This window comes from Beta vulgaris, chromosome 3 (assembly GCF_026745355.1).
Source record: "Beta vulgaris subsp. vulgaris cultivar EL10 chromosome 3, EL10.2, whole genome shotgun sequence".
Lineage (NCBI taxonomy): Eukaryota > Viridiplantae > Streptophyta > Magnoliopsida > Caryophyllales > Amaranthaceae > Beta > Beta vulgaris.
Genome location: NC_079204.1, coordinates 11,401,607 through 11,417,408, shown reverse-complemented (window position 1 = coordinate 11,417,408; position 15,802 = coordinate 11,401,607). Strand labels below are relative to the sequence as shown.

Below are 15,802 nucleotides of genomic sequence, written 5' to 3'. Positions count from 1 at the left end.
GGTTCATTTGTAGTCTGATCAATGTCTCAATATACAACTAATAATTGATACGAAAAAAGTAATTACAATTTAAATATATACTCCATCCATTTACTAATGATCTTCCTTATTACTGTTACTACAGATACCAATGAGAATCAATTTGTGTGGGGTGTAGGGTGGGTAAAGTAGGAGAGAGAAAGGGGTTAAGATATATAAATAAACAAATAAAAATGGGTTAAAGTAGGAGAGAAAAAGGGAGTAAAATTGAATTAATAATATAATGGTGGACCATATGATAGGGACATGAAAGGGTAAAAAGGGAAAAAAATTTCAAATAAGAAATAAAGTAAAAGAGGGAAGATCTTTTAGAAACGCACTTAAACGGAAAGAGGGAAGATCTTTAGGAAACGGAGGGAGTAGGTCATTATTACTTATATAGTTATATACTCATCTTTTTTTTTTTTTATTCCATATGAGCCACGAAGGCATTACAAAGTACAAAGTACAAAGAAGGGGAGGGGGATTCGAACCTGTGACCTATCGTTCACAGCACCTCAATCTTAACCACCACTAGGCCAAGACATCCTTGGTATACCTCATCTTCTTTAATATATGATATCACTTATGATGTTTAAGTAGTTCTCGATCTATATTTATCCCACAAGTAAGTTACATGACAGGCCAGAAGTAATGTTTATGTGAATTTTGACTTTGAGCATTCTAAACTTGTTGACTTGCTGTGCATCAGTGCATGGCCTGTAGGCTGTTCAAAGCTCAGGGTTTATAGCATTACATGCATAGTCAATAACTATGATGTGGACTTGTGGAGTTGTGGGGGTGTGAAAGGCTCTTGGTCTGGGTGAAATGGAGGAAAGAAGAGCGCAATATACTCTAGGCTGAAATCATATATGTCCCCATTTTATACCTCATTTCTTTCTAATCTTGTTTATTGTTTACATAGTCAAGTAAGTGGGTGAAGACGTGAAGTAGCAAGATGATTATTAACAAATATATATCTGACACTAATCTCTATTGTTTTAGTGCATCCATATAGATAAATTTATGTTAACCACTTTTACATATTGTATTGATAATCATAAGGCTTCTTTCAGCGTAATCAACCTTAATTTTTTTAAAGTTGTTTTGCTTTATATAAACTTTTATCTTATTTTATACGGTATTAAGTTGTTTATTAAACTTATTAGCTCTATTTAAATTTTCTTAAGTACATTTACAGAATTTTATGTTATTTAAGTAAATTACTAGTCATTATTGAAATCAAGTTAAATATAAAGTTATCCATCTTTAATATCAGTATCACAAATAAAATAATGGTTTGAACTAATTACACACATAGTAGGAAAAATTGGTGCGAACAACATCAACTATTGATTTAGTGCACAAAATAGCACGAACTAAACAAGGTTTGACGCACAGCACAAACTTTATGACATAGGTGCGTGATCGACATACTGACAATTTTGGCCTGAGATTCATTTACCCAAGCCTTAAAGTTTGTTGATTCATGTATTCATGCGATAAAGTTCATGTTGTGCATCATATCTTGTTTAGTTCATGCTGTTTTACGCACCAAACTAATAATTGGTGCTATTCACGCCAATATTTATCTTGTTTTGTGATAAAATAAATACAGGGCCTAAAATTGTGACATTCTATAGAGTACAATCTACCATAACCCACTAACCCTATACTCCATATTTAATATCACTACCGAGAAAAACTAATTGTCTTTAATATGTATGTGACAAAGCCTATGAAATAAGTTGTTTAAATTATTTATATGAAATGTTGTTCCTACTAATAAAAAAACAAAGGGGCTAGGTTGAAATAAATTTCTCTAACTACAAGTCTACACTAATCTCTTTCCAACATTTGATATATCAATAGATGCCAACACAATTAGTTTATTTGATGAAGTCTTGTATAGATGATATCTAAAACTTGGGAACAAATAACATATTGTACATCCATATTTTGTATGACTCTCTAGACACCCAAATAATTAATATGATTATTCAAAAAAATATTATTAATTACCATACAGAAAACCTATGAAAGAATAATTATTGTTTAATCCAATTTTTTTTGGGGATATTTGCATTTCCAAATTCTAACTACAAGTAATTGTTTTTCCTATTTATTCTTAGATGGTTGGCCTATGGCCAAAATTATACTTCTAGATGATATAAATCATAAAGAATTAAGAGTGCGTGGTAACGATTTACGCAATCACGCAGTGGATTGCGCAGTTTTGGGCTGATGTTCCAGGAAACACATCTTTGACATCTGAGGATGAGAGTGACTTCGTCAGATAGGCCCACCAAAAATACACCCCAAACGGTCCACATGACGAACAATATATATATGGGGCTCACTTCTTTTACTCCTTTGGCCTTTTATGAGCAAGCGCTTCTTTTCTCTATTTATTTCTATTTATTTTTGGCTATGAGTAAAAAGTGTAAAACCACTTGATAAAGTTTTGCTATGAATAAGGTGACAAGCTCGCAAAAGCTTTGGTTCTATTGCTATTATTAGGAGGTAGATAACAACTTAACCTTAAATGTGCTTAGGTTTTTAAAGTTAATGAGGAAAAGTTATAAAAGAAATAAAAGTTTTCAATGTATATTTTGGTGTAGTAATGTAATAAGTACTTATTGTATAAGAAATGTTCATTACAAAACTATCTATTTATTGAACTACGATTTATCAAGTTAAATTTGGTACAAAAAATGATACATTTTAATCTCATGCAAGGAATTCAGCTCTCACTAAAGATACTTTAGGGGCCAGAGAGGATATCCTTACATTTCTCATACTCATAAAATGTTTAGCTCGCTAACTCGGAGCGGATTAACCTGCGAGAGGCTCTGATTTGGTAGGATCATTTATCTTATCTACCAAAAATAAAATACTGAATTTCTATTCATCACGTATTTCATGATTTCCTAAATTTATACTATTCTAGTAAATGTAATTAATGCTTTTTATTAGCCCATAAAGTTAACTATATATCAAAGCCTTACCAACAAACATATACTCTATCATTTATCAAGCTTGTTTGGTGTAATTAATCTTCAAATCACACCATCTACAAGTTTCTAGTTGCACTACTACATTAAAGGGCAAAGACAATACGTGAAAACCGTTGCAATAAGCCCATAAGTCGTTGATGTAGACCTATTGCAACGATCTTGAAACGTTGTAATTGGTGGCGTTGCAATAGGCCTACTGCAACGACTTTGGGGACGTAGTGCAACAACATGATGAACCGTTGCTATAGACCAATCTTTTATGCAACGGTTGTGTGAGTCATTGGCTTCATGTAGATTATGCGACGGCTAGGCTATGACAACGCCCATTACTCCAAGCTATTATACTCCAGCCTGACACATTAATTGGGGTCAGATCTCCTTGTTTGATTCTTTTTCCTCAGTTGGAAGGGCTTGTTGGATCTTTATACTGCCTCCGTATTTTTTTAGTTGCATCATTTGATTTAGTTTTGTGGTACTATTCATCAACCAACTTTGTTAAACTATCTTGCATTATTATGTAATTACGAAAAAAATAGTCAAGTGGGGTCTTGTTAGATTTGTCTCAATGCGATGATTCCAAATATCAAATTTTTATAATTTTTACTTATACGGTTATACCCAATATTTAACGTTCAAAAAATCATCTCGACAAATGTGAAAAAGCAAATGTTGCAACTAAAAAAATACAGAGGTAGTATTAGACTTAAAAGCATAGGGAATGGGATCTAGTTGACTTATTTACCCATATATTCTCCATCAATAATAAAACAAAAACCAGGCCCCTAATTGAGATTTCACAAAATTCAAGAGGTTTCCCTGCGGTTTTAAAAATTCATTATGTACCCCTTATAAGTTGCATATAATATAACAGACGCTGTCAATAACTTACCGGTGTTGATTTTGTTAACTTAAATGACCTAAAATCAATTAAACCCAAACTTAATTCGTTTATTAACCCACACTATGCCAAAAATGTCCTTTTATTGTGATATAAATCGTCTTTTTTGTAGTCATAATTGTTTTAATAGTGGTCCAAGTACTTATAAGACATTTTTTTCTGCTTTTAAAAGACTTTATCGAGCACAATGTGCGTGGAATTCTAGGGAAATTACGATAATGGTCGATTGATTTTGGGTAATTTAAGTTAATAGAATCAACACCAATATAATATGGAGGAATCTGGTAAATTTTATATAAACCTCAGAGGTACCTGATAAATTTTTGAAATTGAAGTGGTACCTCATGCATTTTCTAAAAACCTCAGGGGTACCTGATGAAAAATCAGTAATTTAATAAATATTATGACGTAAGCAATAAAGCAACGAAAAATTAAAGAACAATCGACACATGCATGAATTTAACTTGGTTCACTAATAGGTAGAAGAGAATCGATTTTATCATCTTGAGCAGAAAGAGTACAAATTAATTATAAGGTTTATATAGCACCCTTCTAACTAACCTAAAGAAACTGCAATTAAAGTCGAAACCAAAACAAAAACAGTTTACTAAACGCCGTACACATAAAACTTTTGAGGGTGTTGCCCCCACGCTCCACTAACGTGTTTCACTTTGGATCTCGACTCGCTGTTCGGCAATGAAATTCCCGTGCGTGGTTAAACCTAGCATCACATAATTCAAGTCATATTTCAACAAAAGGAATAATATATAATTATCTGTGAAAATTATAGAGATTCTTGAGACACGAAGATACTTTGTTGATTGTGGAGTTGGCTAGCTTAATTAGCTAAAAAAAATTTCTATTATTTTTATTATAAAATTTCATATAAGACCTTTTATCAAAAATTATGGTAAGAAAAAATAACTTTTAACTCTAAAGGAATAACTTATAGTACGTAGAAGTGATCCCTCTATGATTTAAATGTGACTCATTGTTACAAGTTTCAAAATGTACTTTTTAACTTATAAAAAAAGACCATTTTAACGTTATGAATTTTTGACATAGAAAAAGTGACATTTTTAGAATAAAAGATAAGATAATTTTACAATAATTTATTTTAAGACGTTTTTATAGATGATGTATTACTTCCTTTGTCCCATAGTACAATGCTTTTTTTTCACGGAAATTAAGGAGAATGGAGGGAGTAGTAAGATTCTCCAAAAAATATTTAATGAGGTACTTTTGTCTTTGGAACTACTGCTTTGTTTCCTTTTCCCTTTAAAAATAAAATCAAAAAATAATATTTTTTTCTGGAAATGGTGCAAAGTAATAAATAGGAACACACATTTTGAAAGGAAAATAGGAATATTTTGGAAAGTTTGTGTAAAAATTAAGGAAAATTTAGTCCAAAATGTGAAAAAAATGACAGCTCACCCTTCTAAGTAGCCATGACAATATATTTATTTAAAAAATATATGTTTACACATATTACATTAATACCGTTATGTATCCATTATTACACTCCCTCATCTATGCAGGGGGAACCACATGCAGATTGGACGTAAGAAGTTCAAAATGTTGACCGGACAAGCTCTTAGTAAAAATATCGGCAACCTGTAACTGAGTGGGAACATAGCAAATATTGAGGTATCAGATTGGGAACAAAGGAAGCCCAATTGTAATAAAAAGCTGCTAAAGCGGTGAAACCATACCGGGGGCGGGGCTTATTTCACACCATAGATAGCCTTACGAACATATGAGTGGGAACTTAGGATGAACAAATCAAGAGGTTGTTTCATATAAACTTCTTTAGTGAGAATAACATGAAGAAATACATTTCTGACATCAAGTTGTCGAATTGACCAATAACAGAAAACAACTAGAGATAAGACAAGACGAACAGTAGTAGAGCGAACAACAGGGCTAGAAGTCTCAGAAAAATCCTCACCAGCTTGCTGGTTAACCCCTTGAGCAACCAAGAGAGCCTTGCAACGTTCCACAGACCTGTCACTATTATATTTTGTCTTATAAATCCACTTACATCCAATAATGTCCTTGGAGTTGTCAAATGGCACCATATCTTATGTATGATTAGCAATTAATTGAACTCTTCTGTCATAGCTTGACGCCACTTTGGATACTTCTTCCGTTTTTTTAAGATGTTACACTTTTGAAAAGTCCGCTTACCTAGGCAAAAATTGAAGGAGTGATTAAGAGAACATTAGGGTGGGGATTAAAGGAAGTGGGGAACACCATGAGCCACCACCGTACCAGTGGGCCACACCAGTGCGCCACCGCCGCGACCACCAACGCCAGCAAATCGACCACCGACACCCTCTCCCTCCCCTTCCCCTGCTGAACGCGCAACCCCCTCCCCTTCTCCTTCCCTTGTAGTCGCGCGACTGGGTTTCCCGCAGGTGGGGTTTTCAAGGGGTGGTGGGGTTTTCGGCGGTAGGGGTGGTGTTTTCGAGGCTGGGTTGGGTTTTCGGCGCGTGGGGTAAGGTTTTCGGCGGGTGGGGTTTTCGGTGGGTGGGTGGGGTTTTCGGGTGGGTTGGAATTTCGATGGGTGGGTGGGGTTTTCGGTGGCTGGGTGGGGTTTTCGGTGGCTGGGTGGGTGGGGATTTCCGGGGATGGGGTTTTCGGTAGCTGAGTGGGGCATCCGGCGAGTATGTGGTGTTTCGACGGGTTGGGTGTGGTGGACTGGTGGGGAGGGGGGCTGCTGCATTGGTGGAAAGGTGGTTGGATTGCTAGGGTGGGTGAAAGAGGGATTGTGGTTAATTGTTAATTGTTAATTTAGGTTAAATTTGGGTAAATTAAATAGGTTTAATTTTGATTAATTGTTATAAGTAAGGGTAAGTTGGTCATTTTACAGGGAAAAACTTACTAATTTAGGAAAGAAAAAAAGTGTAACATTTATTTTGTAATATGTTGTTTTAGAAAAGTGTAACATCTAAAAGAAACAGAGGAAGTATTTATTTGCATGAGAAAAGTAAGAAGGATCTAGAGTAGTTTGAACTACATTGAGTTTAACATAATTTGGGTTTGGAAATGTCGGATTTTGCAGGAGTTTGCATGTGATGAACATTTGTTGGACAGGAAATATGAGGATCGTGAAGGGAAGACATGATAGGCCGGAGACATGGGAGAGGTATGTATCACTAGAGGAGGGAATGCTGGCAGCATAGAAGAGCAGCTTGGTAGGGTGGGAGTGTTGTTTGGCAGTGAGGTGAGGTTGTTGGGAATCATGGGGGAGCAGTGTGGCTGCGTAGGGGATGTGCTGGAAGTTTCCTCATGCCATGACGGAAACGTTCTGGCCGGATATTAATTTCCGTGTTGGAGGAGGGCAATTTTTTTTTTGGTTTTTTCAGCTTGCTCGTGGTGGTTGCAGGGGTTGGGGTGGGGGCTGCTGGTGGGGGTGGAGGGAGGGTGGGATGAGGGTCTGCTGGTAGGTCGTGGAGGGGGTGGCTGTGGGGATGGAGGTGGTGGTTTGGGAAAAGAAAAGAAAAAAAAGGAAAGGGTAAAATTGAAAATGTTTAGTATGACCGGGACAATTTTAAGAAATTTTGATGCAATGTTTAGTATTCCAGCGGCCAGTTGTAAAATTAGGCTTGGATAACTAATTATTGGAACAGAGCAAAAATCACCTCGATTTGGACCTCCAAATCAAATTTGGGAGTAATCATCCCAAGATAAATTGAGTATTATTGCCAAAGTATTGAACCTTTTAACTCAGTAAGTGAAAGATAATATAAGCACAATTCCAAGAGGAAGATGCAAACTATGACTCATAATTTATTGATATGGATAGCAAAAGACTATTAAAAACATAGTGAAATTAGTACTGAACTTAAAATAGACCTCATCTATATATTGACCATGATCTACACTTATTAAACTCTCATCTTTATGATCATGTAATCAAGATAAAATCTACTAATTAGTTGAAAACGTTCCCTAATTAGTCATGACGTTCATCACAAAACTCTCCAAGGTTCTCCCATGCATGAAAATGTCGGTCTCGACGATAAACACCAGTACTATTAGCAACAATAGTGAAGCATTTTTCTGGAGTACACTTTTTTGCATCATCATCTTCAACATATAAGACTGATTCACAGTTTCCATTGTTGCGCCTACCCCAACAAACTGTGGTAACTCCAGGAGGTGGTGTTTGTAATGGTACCGGAATTCTCTCCCATTTTCTTGGAAGAACTTCTATATAATTACCTGAATCATGTGTACATTCTACCTTAATAGGTTTTGTATCGTAATTAGTTACCACAATGAAGGTGAATCTTATGGGAATATTATTGATAATCTTTTTATCACCTTGTGCAAAAGTAAAACTCAAACTCATGTTGCATAGTTCAGAGAATAAGAGTATTATGGTTGCTGTTGTGAGAAGTTGGTGAAGATTTGCCATGTTTTTAGCTTGTTGATGGTTGAGATGTATAGGATTAATTTAGATTCTGAGAGTTTTTCATCTTTATATACTGTAGCTTGTTAGTAACCTCAACAGTATGTTTTAATATGATCAAGTAGTAACATGTTGGGTTTTAGGTGTAACATTCCTTCTATATAAATGTTTTAAGGATGGTGGAGTTTAATTTAGATTGGGGTTTGTAACTTAAGAGTTCCATAAATTAACATTTAACCCATTACATGAGCCCCCTCATTCTCTCAATAAACTCCCTCGATCTATCTTACATTTTGATAGTAATGTTTACTTTCTGATTGTTAGGAAATAGGGTGTTGTAGTTTGATCAATGCTGAACAAAATTAATGAAATAATAAGGATGAGAAAACAATAAAGAAGAACAAACAAAGAACATAATGATTTACGTGGTTCAGTCAAAATAGACCTACATCTATAGGTGGGAGATTCAAGCTTCTTCACTGTAATGGAGAAAAACCAGAGAGAATAATACAAGGAGTCCTAAATTCTAGAGGTTAAAAGTGTTTCATAAGTTGTATCAAGAAATGAACACTAAGGAACCCTTTTATAACATAAGGAACCTCGAACAAAACCCTGAAAAATAAACAAATTCGAAAATTGTCAAAACACGTAAAAGCCAAGCCGCCCGATCAGGTGGTCAATTTCAAAATAATTTTTCATAAATATTCGACCATACATTTCTGTTGTTCAAGCTTTGATTATATTGGAGATTTCTCTAACCTAATTTCTCAAAATCGAGATTCATTTCTTGTCCTCAATTTGTTGGGTTCTTCAACTTCAGCTTATTTTTTCTACTTAAAACATATCTTAAGAGGAGAGAGAAATTAAACTAGGGGAAAAGAGAGAGCGTGAAGAGGAGGCGGAATACCAGTGAGTTTCAAGTTAAAAGTCAACGAAAATAATATCAATTATCTTAAAAATGATTTTAATTTGTGTAAAGAGATAACAAAAGTTGAAAAATAATAATGAAATAAAAGCAAATGATATAGATTAGTTAAGAATGATGTAAAAGTGAGTTATAATAATGATATCATATCTCTTGTAAATGATATCAGATTGTGTATAGTAATAAAGGTATACAAATAGTTGACAAATGATAAAATAGGGGGAAATGATACAAGTTTGCTGAAAAATGATATGGAAATCAGTAATAACGATATGAAACATACCAATAATGACATGAAAGATTTTATTGATGATACGAAACAACTCTAAAATTATTTGAAACGCACCAATAATGACATAAAAGAGTTTTATAGTAACATGCACCAATAATGACATAAAAGAGTTTTATAGTAACATGAAACAATCATATTAATTCGGACATGTAAAATGTTGTTACACATGCAATAAGTTATGCTTTAACATGCTACACCCAAAATGCACTCTTTTTCTTATTTGTTACTTCGTCCGCTTTTGTTTACTTATATTGTTCACATGAAATTTGTTTATTTATCTCTCTCCTCTTCTTGGTCCTGCCAACACAAATGATGCAAGTAACAAAAACAGAGGAAGTTACTTTGTTTCATCAATAAAAGGAGATTTCAGTACTTGTCAAACCAAACACCTTACATCACTATCTATTACAAAACCCAATGGGAGATCTAGGAAGGTACTCCACCAAGCCAAAAGGCCCAAAAACAAAGACAGCCTATTTACAATTCAGTAAGCCACTTTCTATCTTTCTCATTATTGGTATGTTTCATAAAGGCTAAAATTCTCCATAAAACATCATGCTTAATATTTATTTGTCATTTGTAAAACTCAGAACTCAGAAGCAGAAACATCCATCTCATTGACGACTTGTAATTATCGAGATAACCTGCTGCATTGCTAGTGCATTCTTTGCAAGCATGGGAAGTTTGGAACTACCATTTTTGACATTTAAAATAGGAAGCTGGAAGCAGATTCACCAACTTCTTGTCTCCATATGCTGCAAAAATGTTCAACAATGTTCCTTTTTAGAACATAATTATAAAGGAAACGAAAGAAAATATTCATCAAAAGTAAACAGTGGTAAATAGAAAGATATGGGGGAGTTTACCTTCTTTTAGTTGTCATTTATTTCCACAATCTAACCGTGTAACACCTCTGTAGTTTCAGTATCGACCGTCAATAGACCTGAAGTTGATTTTTGAATAAATCAAAACACAAAACGATTAATTTGGAAACAGAAGCATGCAAGCTAAATTAATCTGATGTTTTGGTGACTACTTACAATGATATGCTAGGAATGTGTTGAACTTTATGGTAGTCTTCTCCGTTGGGTTTTTTGCATCTTTCTTCTAGATCTCGGCATCTTCCTATGTAAAGTCTCTGAAGGGTGGTGAGGTTTCGCATTGCTTCTGGAAGTGTTTTGAGGGCGAGACAACGATATATGGACAAGGATTGAAGAGATGATAAGCAGCTTATCCATTCTGGTAAGGCTTTTATTCTATCACACCTAAATAGTTCGAGGCTTTGAAGGGAGCTCAAGTACTGAATTCCCTCCGGAAGACTAGTCATATTTGATAGGTACTTGAATTTTAGAATGCGGAGGTTTTGAGGAAAGGAACTCCACAACATCTTGTTGTCATACAATTCCAATTCTTCAAGACTTGGACAGGCAGGAAATGTTGTCAAATTCGGGCATCTTCCAATCGTTAATTGACATAGAAAGGGAAATCCGAAACTCTGACGATGACCATCAATCCCTGGTTGGTCCTCTTTCCACCATCCTTTCAACTTTTCCATACCATATAATCCAAGAGTTAGAAGTGAGGGGAAGAACGTTCTTGTGTCTGCATTGCTTGTGTCGGTGTTGTTGTTCGTCTCCATGTACTCCAACTTATCCATAGAATGAAGAGCAAGTGCTTTTAAATTTGGCAGTTTACTCAGTATAGGCATCTCTTGTAGATTTGAACAACCTTGAAGAGATATATCGACAAGCCTAAAGAGGGAGACCGCCCAGTTATCGACTGCTCTTCCCCAACTTGGAATTGTTGTGCCTTTGTAGTTGTAGATGGTTAATCGCTTCAGATTTGAAGGCGGATCCAAGGCTTCCATTGCAGCTTCATCATGGTCTACACATCTACCGGGTTTATTCTCAAATGAGATCTCAACTCTCGTCAGATGTTTCATGCTCTTCAAATACCCGCCGCTACTCTCAATCATGCCTTCTGGTCTTCTATAATGTTCACCAATTTTGATGCTAAGCTCTCCTCTTATCTCGGTGAGACATTTCAGGGCTTTGAGCTCATCGTGATCAGTTTGTGCCTCAGTTGAATTTTTCCTTCCCACCATGAAGTTTGGTAGCACTTTAAGACTAGTTAGCTTATCCATGCCCCAAGGCATACAAATGAACTTATCACAACCACTTAAATCCAAGTGACGAAGTTTAACCAATTGGCTAAAATCTTTTGGCAACTCACTCAAACTTTTGCAGCCACGTAAAATTAAAGTCTGCAAATTATGTAGTTTTTTGATCGCATCCGGGATTCCCACAAGGTCTTCATTATAAGACATATTAAGATATCTTATATGCAACAACTTACCTATTGAACCTGGCAAACTTCTGATACCTAAACTAGACAAGTCTAACACCCTTAGGAACATCCACTTTTCTACATACGTATCCACCGCAAAAGGTGTCTCCTTACACAAACAAAAGAACGAACGAATCTTACTACTACCGATAAAGCTATTTTGTGGACATTTTTCACCAATATAATGCACATGTCGAACTTTATCTTTCAAGTTATTCGTAATAGAGTTCACCACACAAATTTCCCCACTCACCACTTCTTGAGCAACATCGTGCAACAGGTCATGGATTTTAATAGGTGCACCTAGATCATCACTCACTCCTTCGAAAAAACATCTGCGCAACAAAATTAAAAAATGTTCCTCCGCAGCATCTTCTAAACTTTGGCCTTTGTCCAATGAGACAATAAATCCTTGGGCTATCCAAAGGCTTATCAAAATCTCCCTCTCTATTTTAGAATCCTTTGGAAACACCGAACAATAACTAAAGCAAGTCTTCAATGAAGGTGCAAGATTATGGTAACTAACCTTTAAGACAGACATTATAGCATTATCGCCCTTCTTAATTTCCGCTAATCCAATGTCTAAAAATGATCGCCACTTACTAATGTCTTGACCAAACAACATACTCCCTACTACCCTTATAGCAAGAGGACTTCCATGACATTTTTTAACAATAGTTTTCCCGATCTCAACTAATTCATGGTAGTTTTTTGTTTCATGCCCTTCGTTAAATGCCATCAACTCGAAAAGCTGCCATGAATACTCATAGGACAAACCTTTTAACTCGTGTGTGTGTTTGCTTCGTATGATATTTGCTGTTGTTTTTGAACGTGTTGTTACAACAATTCTACTTCCTCCATGACCTAACGTCAAGAATATTTCCAACTTAAGCCACATCTCACGGTCCTCATTCCATATATCATCAAGAACAAGTAAGTACTTCTTTCCTTTTAATTCCTCTTGAAATTTCTCTTGAATCACTTGCATCGATGAGGTCCGATCAAAATTCTTCCCAGTAATCGAATCTAGAATCTTACAAAGGATTTCGCTAACATCAAATTTCCCACCAACTTCATCAGAGACACAAACCCAAATCCTAGTTCCAAACTCCTCTTTAACACTGTCATGATCATACACAAGTTGCGCGACAGTAGTTTTTCCCAACCCTCCTACTCCCACTATAGATACAACAAAAATATCATGATCTTCCTTTTTATTACTATGATCTAACAACATATTCAAAATGACCTCCTTATCCTTCTCCCTCCCAATAACTTGCTTCTCTATGACATAAGAATGTGATTCTTCCCTTCTCATTCTAATAGGTTTGTGATCAACATTCAACCTATATTTTTTATGGGTATGGACAATAACATCTAACCTCTTCATAATTTTCTTAACCTCACGAGATATCCTGTAAGCTTGACCCACTTGGTTCTTAGAAGAGAATAAGCACCGTACCTTTTCATACAACTTACCGCGCTTGCTCAACGGACCTTTAAGTTGCTGAAGCTCCGCAAGTGTGAGAAGCTCATCAAATAGATCATCAGCATCATAAACAGCATCTTTGAGCCTCTCGACGAAGTCTTGTTCTTCGTTGGACAGCTCTTGTTTGGCCTCCGCATCAAGGAGCACAGTCTGAATGGTTGAGACATTTTGTTTGAGCTCTTCAAGCTGAGATTTGAAGTCCCATATGTCGCAAATGGTTTGGATGGTCTTACCCCCAATCACTTCTATGAGTTTTGCAGCAACCGCAGTTCCGAGATCAACCATTGTTTTTGTACTCTTTTTTCGGAAAGTGATGGAAAATAAGAAAGGATACCAAGCAAAACAAAGGTTTCGTTAGTTGTATTATTGACTATTGAATTGTGGTGAATGGTGATGAGGTATTGTAAGTTGTAACTTGTAAGGAAGTATTATCTCTATATTATAAATTGTGAAGATTCCACAAAAAACGTGGACAAAAAATGTCAACGAAAAATCAAGGAAAAAAAAACCAAATGTAAGTTGCTCGCGCCTCATTCAACATGTTTGGCTAAGGCTATATTTGGCAACACTGACTGAAATGGAGCTGAAACTGATAAGGTGGCTGAAATTGATTAGGTAACAGCTGAAATTGTTAAGGTGCTGAAACTGATAAGCGAGCTGATTACATAACCTGTTTGGTAAAATTATTTATGACTATAGATGAAATATCTTTTTAGGCTTAAAAAAATAAAAGAAAATATCGTATTAGGCTTAAAAAGATAAAAAGAAAATAAAACAAATAAAAAAATTTCAGCACCTGATCTCAGACGCTATATTTTACTCCAACTCAATTTCAGTCAAGTTTTGGACTTAAATTTTATTTAAGTTCCTCCGCCAAACACCACTAATCAGATAAGGTGACTTAAATTTGTAACACCTTATCATTTGACATTTAAGTCACCTGAAATATTTTTCCCAAACAGAGCCTAAGTAGTTGCAACTTGCCAGGCTGCGACAGCCGACAAGTATCTTTGTCTTTTCACGATTGACGCCGGTTCGTTCTTGTATGTAATTTTTTTGCAATTTCTATACAACTTTACTTTAATTTTGATTTCTTTTCTTTCATTTTAGGTTTTATGGAGTATATTATGACAGTCTGTTCATCTGATTATTAGAAAAACATACATCATGATCCAAACTTTCACTTATTTTTCCTAAAAATTCACGTGCAGATTATTTCGGAAAAATCCTAAATATGATGATATCTTCTAAAAAAAAAATTGAACTCTTTGTTTTCTTGTGCCAATAGACCCAAAATGGATTAACAAATTTTAAAAAAATATGAGTTCAGATTATTTGTGCTACTTACTAAAGATTTAAGAACACTTATAAATGATAATATATCTTTTTTTAAAAGGAAAGGTAACGCAAGGGGTTCAATTATTAGTTAAGTAGCTCTTAGTTGTCTTTGAAATTTAGACCAACACATTGGAATTGCTAATCATATCTGAGTTTTTTTCCGAATCCATGTGCTTTAATTTCTGGATCTGTCACTAATATAAGTATCCTATTTTCTGGGTTCAGAAAGAGTAGCACACAATCTCATTGTTCATCAAACTTGATATCACATCGTTTCTAGGGTTTTAGAAAAGAGAGTTTGTGAGAGATTTGTATGTTCATCATCAATCATTGTCCGTCTAAAATGTCATTTATTTTCCCTCCTTTTCTTCCTCTCTGTCCTCCAATAGTTGCGGGTTGTCTTTGAAATTTCATTATACATTGAATTACAATGTCGATATATGAATTTTCTCTTTTTATTGTAGATCTAGTTAGAATAATTTTGACAATTGAGAGAGATTTGATATTATATATAGGCAAGATTTGAGGAGGAATAATGGAAGAATTGTGGAGTTATAGGGTAAAATTGAGAGAAATCTAATAGGTAGAGTCACGTAAGATGGAAAAATATACGGAAGACGTTAAATTGTAAAAATTAAGAAATTAGTAAAGTTAAGGTGGTAAAATAAATAAAAGTATAAGGTGGTTATTTTCAAAGTGGATAAAACATAAAGTGGTTATTATAAAAAATAATAACCAAATTAAAAAAATCATAAACTTATTGTTTCCAAAGATTGATATTGAATAGGTATTTTTATATCGAATCTGAATCGCTGAACGAACAACGAGACCTTGCCTTGGGTCATTTGAAGGGTTGATTCACTATTAATGTCCTAACTCTTTTATGAGTCAATATTCCTATCCTTGGGATTGATTGTTGTGAGATATAAAAGTCGCGAAGTTTTTTTTATTTGGTAAAAATAGGAAAGGGTTCAATTATCATTTTTCAATACCTATTTTGGCTATAAGATAAGAGAAGGTGAAATCTCTTATAGATAGGGGAAGAATTGATAATTCTTCTTT

General features: G+C 34.9%; 1 protein-coding gene across 1 annotated transcript; it reads right to left on the bottom strand.

The window, feature by feature from the left end:
* Nucleotides 1–9,801: 9,801 nt before the first annotated feature.
* LOC104888664 (disease resistance protein RGA2) lies at nt 9,802–14,322 on the bottom strand. Its single transcript, XM_010673690.4, has 3 exons — nt 10,608–14,322; nt 10,434–10,510; nt 9,802–10,322 (listed from the first exon to the last, which is right to left on the bottom strand). Exons 1-2 carry the CDS (start codon nt 13,685–13,687, stop codon nt 10,489–10,491), a joined length of 3,102 nt encoding a protein of 1,033 aa, XP_010671992.2. The 5' UTR covers nt 13,688–14,322; the 3' UTR covers nt 9,802–10,322; nt 10,434–10,488.
* Nucleotides 14,323–15,802: the final 1,480 nt, after the last annotated feature.